This window comes from Vespula pensylvanica, chromosome 9 (genome assembly GCF_014466175.1).
Source record: "Vespula pensylvanica isolate Volc-1 chromosome 9, ASM1446617v1, whole genome shotgun sequence".
NCBI classification, from domain to species: Eukaryota; Metazoa; Arthropoda; class Insecta; order Hymenoptera; family Vespidae; genus Vespula; species Vespula pensylvanica.
Genome location: NC_057693.1, coordinates 2864296 through 2875160, shown reverse-complemented (window position 1 = coordinate 2875160; position 10865 = coordinate 2864296). Strand labels below are relative to the sequence as shown.

General features: G+C 29.7%; 3 protein-coding genes across 3 annotated transcripts; 1 reads left to right on the top strand and 2 right to left on the bottom strand.

Annotated features, from left to right (window-relative positions):
- Nucleotides 1-16: 16 nt before the first annotated feature.
- On the top strand, nt 17-3350 carry LOC122631859 (pleckstrin homology domain-containing family M member 1). The gene is made up of 3 exons (XM_043818020.1): nt 17-2031; nt 2101-2736; nt 2805-3350. The coding sequence occupies exons 1-3, from the start codon at nt 700-702 to the stop codon at nt 2967-2969; spliced, it is 2133 nt and encodes a 710-aa protein (XP_043673955.1). The 5' UTR covers nt 17-699; the 3' UTR covers nt 2970-3350.
- Nucleotides 3351-5047: 1697 nt separating this feature from the next.
- On the bottom strand, nt 5048-7687 carry LOC122631860 (spindle assembly abnormal protein 6 homolog). The gene is made up of 4 exons (XM_043818021.1): nt 7341-7687; nt 6599-7125; nt 5749-6497; nt 5048-5659 (listed from the first exon to the last, which is right to left on the bottom strand). The coding sequence occupies exons 1-4, from the start codon at nt 7527-7529 to the stop codon at nt 5109-5111; spliced, it is 2016 nt and encodes a 671-aa protein (XP_043673956.1). The 5' UTR covers nt 7530-7687; the 3' UTR covers nt 5048-5108.
- A 414-nt stretch (nt 7688-8101) lies between these two features.
- On the bottom strand, nt 8102-10600 carry LOC122631861 (arrestin homolog). The gene is made up of 7 exons (XM_043818022.1): nt 10444-10600; nt 10193-10314; nt 9813-10112; nt 9487-9714; nt 9191-9379; nt 8943-9111; nt 8102-8852 (listed from the first exon to the last, which is right to left on the bottom strand). Exons 1-7 carry the CDS (start codon nt 10508-10510, stop codon nt 8707-8709), a joined length of 1221 nt encoding a protein of 406 aa, XP_043673957.1. The 5' UTR covers nt 10511-10600; the 3' UTR covers nt 8102-8706.
- Between the last annotated feature and the right edge of the window lie 265 nt (nt 10601-10865).

Sequence of the window (10865 nt, the reverse complement as noted above, 5' to 3'; positions counted from 1 at the left end):
CAAGACTATTTGATGAATAATAAAATGTATTTGAAATGTAGGAGAAGGGGACGAACTTCACTCTATGCGATTGTGCGTGCATAGAAAGCAATGACGTTGCGTTGTCCTCGTATGGCAGGCGTAGTATTTCTCGGAACAGACTGGATTAAGTGCGAGAGAGATAGCTGATCTTATTTCAAGATAAAAAATACAAAGTTTAAGATAAAAAATTCACTTCTCTTGGAGATTCTTTGTTCTTGCCATCACTCGAATGCGAATATAAACAAACGATCGATCGTTAAATTTATCGAATTTATATTACACGTTGTACTGTTTGTGATATGTTTTGCTATTATTATACCTAACCTATTTATTATAATACGTCCACGCACGTCTTCGGAAGAAGGAAGAAACAGAGATAACATTGTTATGTATTACGTTAACTGGCTCGAAGTTCAACGTGCCGTACTTATCTCACGATGATCCCATTCATTTTGGGGTCATTTCCTTGTTCTTTCGTTAGTGAAAGTACGATGCACGAATTATGCTATTGCAATTTACATCATTTACATGCAGATGATTTATTTTCGATGATATTGATATAAAGATATCCGATCGATTTAAACGATTCGATTATTTCTTCTCATCGAGTCACGAAGATGTTCCAATGGAATCATACTAGTTTCATTAAAGTATTGGTGACAAGAGATATTGTAGAAAATGAATTCTCTTCTAAAGTCCGTCAAATCCCTTACAAACAAAAGAAATATATTAGTGAGAGAGTCTCTGCAAAAGCAGTTAAATACAAGTGTGATGGAGATGCAGAGTGCACCAGGTGTCGCAGAAGAAGAAGCAGTTGGAAATTGTGAAGAAGCAATGACATTATGCTCCGTATTGGAAGCTATATTTTTACATGGACTAAAGGATAGTCTTTTAAATAGAGTAACAGAAGTTCTTAGCGGCCCTGATTTCGATGCTATGCCTCAACCAAGTTTTTGGGGACCTTTACTAGTATTCTCTCATCGCCAAATTATTGATCAAATCCAAGCATTAACGCAAGTTACCACTGAAGTGGGTTACTGTAGAGCATGGATAAGACTAGCCTTAAACGAAGGTCTACTAGCGAGTTATTTGTGTTCCATAAGAAGGGATAATTCTGCTCTGAAACCATATTATGATCGTTCTGCCTTCATTAGAGATGCCGATTTAATAGAAATTGCTCAACGATTGATAGAAAGCTTGGATTACATAAGCTTTGAATTAGCTTGCAATAGTAGTCTTTTAAATTTTTGGTCAACTACTCCTCTGCTTTTAGCTGGTATATGGTCACCTCCCATGAAATCTTGTCCTGTGTTTAGTGCGGTGGATATAGCAAAAACAATAACTGCGGAATTAAGGGATAATGATAATCTTGAAGAAGTAGAAACTGCGAGTAGTTTAGGTTCCTTTAATTCCTCGCAATCTGCTTTAAATAATATAGCTTGTATTTCGGAAGATGAAGCATTAAAAATTATTTTAAAAGATAAAATCTCTAACAATCATCATACTACAAAGCATAGAAATGGAAGTCCTACACATACATCTAAACAAAGAAACATAGAGAAAGCAAATATACAAAAAGTAGAAGAAACTATAAATGAAGTTATGGAAAGTGTATCAGCTAGTGGGACACCCACAAAGAATGTAGAAATTATGACAACTGATATTAGCACTACAATCATTCAAGATGATCATCAAGATAATAGCCTTCAAGAAAATAATATTGTTTGTACCGATAATATGTCTACTACTGTAGGAAATTCATTATTTGGAAGACTAGGATGGTCAACTTCATTTGAAGATTGCGAATCTTCTATGACTTCATCTGTGATATCTCATGGTTCTGGAATGGATGCTCCTCGCACTCCAGGTGATGGACCGACCTATGATGCTCTTATTCAAAGCTATCATACTGCTGGCAATATGATGGTACTGGATCTACAAGAATTTTTAAAAAAATATCCAAAAAAAGAATCCATTGATGAAGAAATCAAATCCCCAACTGCTGTTAAGGTATGAATATAAAAATGTTATATATTATATTATTAAAATATATAATGTTATATTAAAATTTGTTTATAGATTGTTATAAATTTTGATGAGCAACTGGGAAAGTTGCCAAGAGAAAAAGGCCTTGATATACAAAATTATAGTTGTTTTAATTGTGGTCATGCTATCGGTATGGCATTTTCAAAGGCATATGTTTGTTCATTTTCTGCAAATTATTATTGTGCAGATTGTATGGCACAAGGAGAATATATAATACCATCACGTATGATTCATAATTGGGATTTAAAACGTTACACAATTTGTCAGAAAGCTGCAGAGTACCTGAAAGATTGTTCTACTTTATTGGATTTAAAAATTTTGAATCCAAAAATATATATGGCAGTAGATGTCATGGCACAACTACAATCTTTAAGGATACAATTGAATTTATTAAGAGCTTATTTGTTTACTTGCCGAGAACCTGTTATTGAATCTTTGCAAAGAAACGTTGCCCCCAGAGAATATTTATATGAACATGTTCATCAATATTCTGTTTCCGATCTTCTTGATATACCTAATGGTACTCTTGCTCAACAATTACAAAAAGTAGTTGAGTTTGCACGAAATCATGTGATAAATTGTTGGCTTTGTAGTCAAAAAGGATTTATTTGTGAAGTATGCAATAATCCTAAAGTCATCTATCCTTTTGATATGGATTCTACATATAGAGTAAGTACATTTTTAATTGCTTCATGGAGAATTGTTAGATCTATGTAATACATATAAAATTATTTTAGTGTGGATCATGCAATGCCGTGTTTCATGCAGATTGCTTAAATGCATATAAACCATGTCCAAAGTGTGAACGTCGACGTAAACGAATGGATCTTCCTCTTTTAGACATGGGATGTACAGAATTACCGCCTGAAGCGACATTAACATCCGAGAATAATATTGACTAATATCATATAATCTTGATAATGCGTTAATATTATTTGATTTTATGATTTATATAAACTATCTTTTTTAATTTTTACAGTATTGTATTATTTATAAGTTCTTATTGTAGATAGTCATTTGTACATTGATATAATGTAAAAAATATTATGCAGCAATTAAGCAAATGTCTATCTAACAAAATCCCAAGCTTATTAAATAAACAATATTATAAATATTCATAAAGTTCGTATATAAAAATTACAGCGAGTTTATTAATTTGGACTTTATATATTTTTTGATGGTTCTTAATGTGTATATTAATGTTTATGTAAATATTTATTGATTTGAATGTATATTGTACAATAAAACAATTGCCTACAAAAAGGCATAGTTATTAATAGTCATAAAATCTACCAAATACTTTTAGCACATTGAAGTATATTTATTATATTTAAAAAACTTCGCTTAATATATACTCTAGAAAAATTATCATTGATATAAAGGAGCAATGTTCTTATAAAGAAAGATTAACAATAAAATTTATAATTGCATCATTAGCCAAATATTTCTATAATATAATTTTTATTAGAATTTTATATACAAAAGGTATTAAAATATATGAAATTTACTGACTTATCTATTATCTATTATATTTAATACTGTTTCTCAATGTAGTTTAATGAATTGGCAGGTCTAAGTTGTTCTTATTCACATTTATCAAAATCCTATTTTAAAAAGATCAATACATGGATTATATTGTCTAAATTTTTTATTTTGATTTACTAATATGCAAATAATAAATTATCTTAAGTGAAATACCTGGTAGACTAGAAATAATTCATTGCATTACATGTAAAAATATTCTTTTGGTTGAGAATCATGCGTGATATTTAATAAGTTATTACATTGATGCAATATAACATTTTTTTTTTTTACATCTTTTATAAAATTTGCATGTAATGAATTTTTCCAGCCTATCTTGTATATAAGGCACATTAATTCTCAATATATTGATGTTTTACAATATGATAAATCTAATCAGTTTATGTTATAGTTATTCAAATTTATACAGTCTTAATTAGATTTATGCATTATTAAATTATGCCTTTGTCAGATACCTATTAATACATGATCATCATCTTATATGTAGGAATGTGATAGACGTGAAGTACATTGTAGATTTTACTAAAATATTTTCAGTTACTATTTAAAATGGATACTTTATGACACGTTAAAGAAAGATGAAGAGACTTTTTAATCAAACTTTGAGTTAATATTTAACAATACCAAAATTGTATTCGTTTTTAAAAAAATTCTTAAAAAAAACTAGCAGTATTTTTTGTCAAATTATGACTAAGATTTTGTGAAAAAAATACATGCTTTTTATATAATATTAGAAAGTTTAGAAATTATAGGAAAAAATGAATAATTTTAAACTTTTCTTTTTACAATGTACATTACTATCTTGCATATAAAATCATATTTCGATTATGATATTGTAATTTTATTTTATTATTTTAACATGCTATAAATATTTTTTAAGTCATCTAAATTTAAAACACGTCTATGCACCAAAAGTGCCAATTTTCAATCCATGCTTGGATACAGGTACATATGACCTGCTATCTCAGTAAAAACTGAGAAGCGAAAGGTACTATTTTCTTTAACAGCACGCGATCAATAATATTTTCTTTTATCTTTTTTTTTTTTAAATAGATACATGGTTGTAAATATGTCTATAATGTGAGAGATCAAACATTATATTATCTTAACTACAAGTATATGTATATATGTATCTATGTAATTTTTACCTTCAAACTGTACAAAATTTTCTATTTAATATGGTTATGATACCAATAAGTATTAAAGTTCTGCTTTTAAAAAACCTCTTGTAATAATACTTATCTTGATCATACTTTATTTGTACATTTGTACTTTTTTACTTAATAATAAATTTAAAATACTACCACTTTGTTTGATTGACAATTTTCATTCAACTCTTATGGCAGCATTACTGTTATATTAGCTATATATTTTGATCTTATAAAAAAAACTTTGTTAGATAAAATTGTATTACTTACATTAAATTACTTAATTATACTATTTTTTTTTTGTTTTTTTTTTTTTTTTTTTTTTTTGTCAAAATGTGACTGGCAGCCTTGTCAATGTAAAGTTTTGGGGAAATAAGCTGAAGGTAAAATTGGTTTGTCCGACAAACCAGCTCTTCTTAATCCACCCTGTAGTGCAACGTTTGAACCCTTTGTCTTGGTTCCATTTGAAGATATGCATGGATTATTGTTTTCTACAATAGCTGGTACAGATGACATACCTGGTATATTCCCTGATAATTTATTTAGAGTATTGATGCGATCCATTGGTGTACTGGTACTAGAAATTTGTCCAGTTTTGTTAATAGAAGATAAACCCATTGTACTATCTCCTACTCCTACTCCCATAGATCTGGCAGAGGTACGAGTAGTTTGATTAATATTAGGATTTTGAACTATCGGATTTTTTAATGGCAATCCTGATAATGTAGTAGGTGGTATAATAGCAGGTGCAGGTGTTCGCGTTTCAAATCTATTTGCATATAATTTATTTGGTCTTGGTAAAGTTAGCTGTACTGATGAAGGTATAGTAACTGGAGCTGGAGTAGTAGCACTCTGAAGTGGAGATTGATTATCAGCTAAACGACGATTCAACCAATTGATTACTGTAATCAAATATATGTAAATTTAATGAAATAGTGATAATAAATTAATATTGAATACTTATAAAAATGAAAAAAGTTATTGCACTTACCATTATCATTATTTTTTATTACTTTGTCTTTTTCTTCCAATTGATTTTGCAATACTTTCATTTGTTCTTTTAAATGTTCTATTTCTATTTTTGAATCTTTAATATCTTTGTTTAAACTTTCCATTTTGCTTTCTAATTGACCAACTTCTTTTTGCTTACTGTCTAATAATCTTTCTTGTTCCAATGCTATACTTGTTCTTAGTTTTAATTTAGATTTAGTAGAAGCTAATTCATTTTGTAATTTTGTTAATATTTCATTAGCTTTTACTAATTCATCGCTTAAACTTCTCAAAGAATTTTGCTTACGTTGTAATTGACCTTCCTTATCAGCTAAAAGTTCCTCTAATTGTTGTTTTTGTTCTTTTGCTGTTTTTAACATTTCTGTATGTTTATTAATGATTACACCCTTATCTTTTAATTCCTGTTCAAGTACAGCTACTTTTGTACGTAAACCATTAACAGCTTTATCTTTCTCATGATAATCTATATCTAATTTTGAATTCTGTTTTTTTAGAAAAACTAATTCTTTTTGGGCAACATTTAATTCTTTCTCGATATTTTGTAATTGTTTACTTTGTTCTTTATTAGTAGCTTCAAGATATGATAATTTATCCTTATAGCTCATATTTTGCGTACGCAATTCAGCAAGTTCAGCATGTAATTGTTTTAAAGTTTCTGTATGTCTATGTTCTAATTCCATTTTCTCTTTATCACTTTGGCGCTGCCATTCTAGTCTTGCTTGAGCAAATCTATTATACAAATCATGAATAATGTATAATTCATAAACATAATGTATATCAAATATAATTAAGAAAAACATGAAAATAATATAGGAATTAAATATATCTACCTGTCCTTTTCAATACTTATTTGCTGAGTAGAGCTAATTTGAATTTGACTTTTTTCTGCTAGATATCTTTGTTCTAATTGGTCTAATTCCTTAGTCTTTGATTCAAATTTATTAGTCAAATCATTCAATCGCGTTTCTAACCCAAGTACATCTCTACTTTTTTGTAAAACATTCTCTTTTAATTGTTTTATTTTCGTAGCCATATGAGTTCTCAAATCAGAAACATTAGCAGGAGATATAAATAAACTCAAATGACAAAGATGTTTAAAATTATTAGTTTCAACCAGCTTGAATGTCCATTCTGCATTTTCTTCTGCCAATAGCAAAAGAAATTTGGGTGGTGCTTTTGATACATTGGAACCAGGTACATTGCATTGTTCTAATAAACATATTAATTGCGTTGCGAAATTATCAAAATCTACTAATAAACCTTGTTGAGCTTTCAATACTTTAAAATCCTCTTCAGCAATAAACAAGGAATATAAAAAACAAGGATCATCATCGTCTGACAATAAGACACATAAACTCTGAAATAAAATGATGCATTCTATAACACCTTTAATAATTTAAACAATTGCTAAGATTTGTATGATTACAATACAATAATAATTTTAATCTACATGAAAACATGTTAATACTACAAAATTTCTTAAATATTAATATTTAATAAATAGAAGACATAATTTTTACTAGCATTTAGATACAAATCATTCACAGGTTATTCATATAAAAGAAATAATACCTTGCGACAAACAGGACTAAGGCCAGCATGAGTTTCAACGTTCACTCTAAGATCACGTTGTCTTTCTTCTTTATGTTGAGGTTTTATATAAACCTTTTGCACTTTAGTATACAACACTTCGACATTGTTCAATTGGAGGCCAGAATCAGCACTCGTTCCGCTGCCTCCTATACTGTTCAAATAATTCATTCTTCACCAGCACTTTTGATAAACATTTGTAAATCTCGAATCATTGAATAATTTAAACGATAATACTAAATAATTCGGCTTTCGATTCATCTGTTTGAAAACTTTAAATATCTTTTGAAACGAGAGAACGAAGTTTCAAATTATACATCACAAATCGACGCACGCGTAACGCAAGTGCTGCCATCGAAACAACACGCGCCGTAACTATAATTTGGCCTTCTGCTTTCTTCAACCCTCTTTTCACTTACCTTATCGTCGTTCTATATTATATTTTACTATCTATATTCGTCGTACTTATACTATATAAGTATTTTAGAAAATGTTCAATGTGGTTTAATATTTAGGACGTGCAATGATTACTCTCTTGTTTCGCTGGTTAGTGTACTATTAATTTAAGAGTGATATTACTGTTATTTATGTATGTGTGTGTGTGTATTTATATTTATTTATTTGTGAATATAGTTCGGTGTTTTTACTTTATATGAGTGTGTTTATGTGCGTATGTTCTTGTGTATAGACGAATTATTTTGTTTTGGTAATTTCAAAGTAGTAATAATTAATAAAAAATAATATATTTTTATACTTTGTTTATTTTTATTCTAATGTACAGTAATAATAACTGAACAATATTATGAACTTAATATTCATTAGTATTAAAGAAACATATTGATATACAGCATAATAATAAGAAATTATGATTAACAACATACATGTCACTTCTGGTAAGACGGGATAGTTTTTAATATAATTAAGTATAAATTATTATTGATTAAGCTCGTTTTTTTTTGGCCGTCAGTTGAATGAATTTCCGTGCGACCACCACAATCGCACGGAAATTGCATGACGACATGAGTTATTTTCATATTGTCGTTTTCGCTTTTTTTATATATTTTTATTATTTTTTTTCTATTAGCGTTCCATAATATGCATGTAATAATTATACGTATTTATTAAAATAGTTGATTGATCACAATTTAATATTTTTATAATTAACAATTTACCTTATTGATTGCCTAGTTTTTCATTATAGGTTGCCTATTTCTTTCATCAAAAGAATCCTATTTTTTTCAGATATTAATCCAAAATTCTTTCTATTTTATTTGCTGTAATACTTGATATTTTACTATTGAAAAATTTAAGATTCTCTTGAGAAATATATAATATATACATAGATATTTTACTCTGGTTCATTCAAGCGTAGGCGTGCAAAGTCTTCAAATACAATATTATCATCATCGTCGTTTGCATAGCAAGAATTTTCATAGCGAGCTCTATCGATGCTCTTGCTCTTCTTCATCATGGCCTTTTCTTTTTCAATAGATCCTGTAGTAATAGAAAAAAGAATATTAGATTGGAATATTAATACATTTAGGATTATAAATACAATACTTATAACTGAAATATTTTTCTTACCAGGAGCAGGATGCATTAATTTAAATGGAACATCCGTAATCAGTTCACCTCCCAAAGTGCCGCAGTTCAATTTTACTCTCACAGAATAAGAAATAACAATACCCATTGCTTCCGCAGGGCATTTACCTTCTTGCACCATGGTTGAAGATGCAAGGTTTACATCATCATCCTATGATATATGAAAATAAGAAATCAGTAAACCGTTTCAAAGAGAAATAATTTTATAATATTTAATAAATTTGCAGTACCTTAAGGTGTCCATCGAGAGCAATACCACGGCGATCTTTGTTGCTGCTAGCCAGAGGTACAAGGTAAAATTGTTTTGTAAAGGATGCACCAGGAGTAATTGGGCAACCTTCACGAGTTTCCAAGCTAGCAACATGTCGTGAAAATTGAGCATTGACCATAGTAACTTCGCAGTGTTGCACCACAAAAAGCTGCAATCATAATATTATATTTAAGACAATTTACATATTTAGGACAATTATTATATTCAGGATAAAGGAAATATTTTTAACATATTATGTGCACCAACATAATATACCTTAATGTTTTTCACTGCTTTCCTAGAATTATTTGTAATTATTACATTAGCTGCCACCTTTTCTCCATGGTAATATATTTCTTTGTCAAGTGTAACTTCTAAATTGAGTTTGCCCTGAGAGAAAGTAAATCCTTTTGATACAAGAGAGCTTGGAAGTCTACGTCCTCGTGTTGGTGGTGCATATTGTAGTTTCTTAATAGTCAATGCCACGGATGATCTCTTATGGCCCTTTAATAAAAATTAATATTGTTCTTCGTTATTTTTTCTGTACTAACTTTGTTACAATTTTGCTTTCTATTATTCCTTGCTCTTTTTGTTTATATTACCTTGTCTTCTTCATTCTCTCCAACAAAAATTTTAACGGTATAATCAACACCTAATGGTTTGCCCTGGTCGTCATCTCCAGGTTGAAGGGTAACAGAGCTCGGAGAGTTCTGAGGAAATTGGAAGAGGAATGGATAGGCATTTGGTCCAAGTCTTTTCAATAATCTTTCTTGGATTGCAGTCGTTTCTTGCTTTTCTTTTTTCAAAGGAACTATTTGATCTCGGCAGAGAACCAATTCCTTGCTGAATTTTACGCCCATTACTTCATCTTCCTCTCGGCCAAAACGGTAGGTAGTAGTCACCTGAATAGGAACAACAGATTTTGGTTAATAATCTTGTATGTTGTGAGGAAACTTTAGAAAATACATGTATTTAAACCAACCTGGCCGTAAACCTTTCGTCCTTGGAGATAGTCATTTTCTACGACAATGATGCCATCGATAGGATCCACATGATCTAGATGATCAATGAAGTCTCGTTTGCCCAGGTAGACAGTGACCTTGCCTGTTAGTATACAGATGTATGACATACATTATATCTCGAGCATAAATTAGGTGAACGGTTTTGATTTTGAAAAAGGATTTGTTTGTAATAGATTCATGTTTGCAGTTATATATGCATTGTAATACTTACCATTAGGCGTGGTCTTCTTGAATACCTTGATGGCTACAACGAAAGCCAAAAACAAGATAGGGAACATTTTTTCTACTCAAGCTGCTTAGTGAAGGTTTGTGTCCTGCCCAGAAGTGACAGTTTCAAACGTCGCAGTGGTGCCTTCTTATACTCTTATCAAGGGCTTCACAACTTGAAGCCATATTACTAATTACATTATTTCATTATGCAATTTACTTAATAAGATTATTAATGCACATCTAGTTAAAACTTTGTTACGTCTTTTATGTGTTTATTCAGTGATTCAGATGCTTTGCTACTAGAATGATGGTATGTTGTGCCATAAGTGAAAGTTATTTTTCTATATATTTTTTGTGGCAATTATTTAATTTCATAGTTTTTATATGTGCATCATATTAATGCGTTTCAATTTTAATAAAACT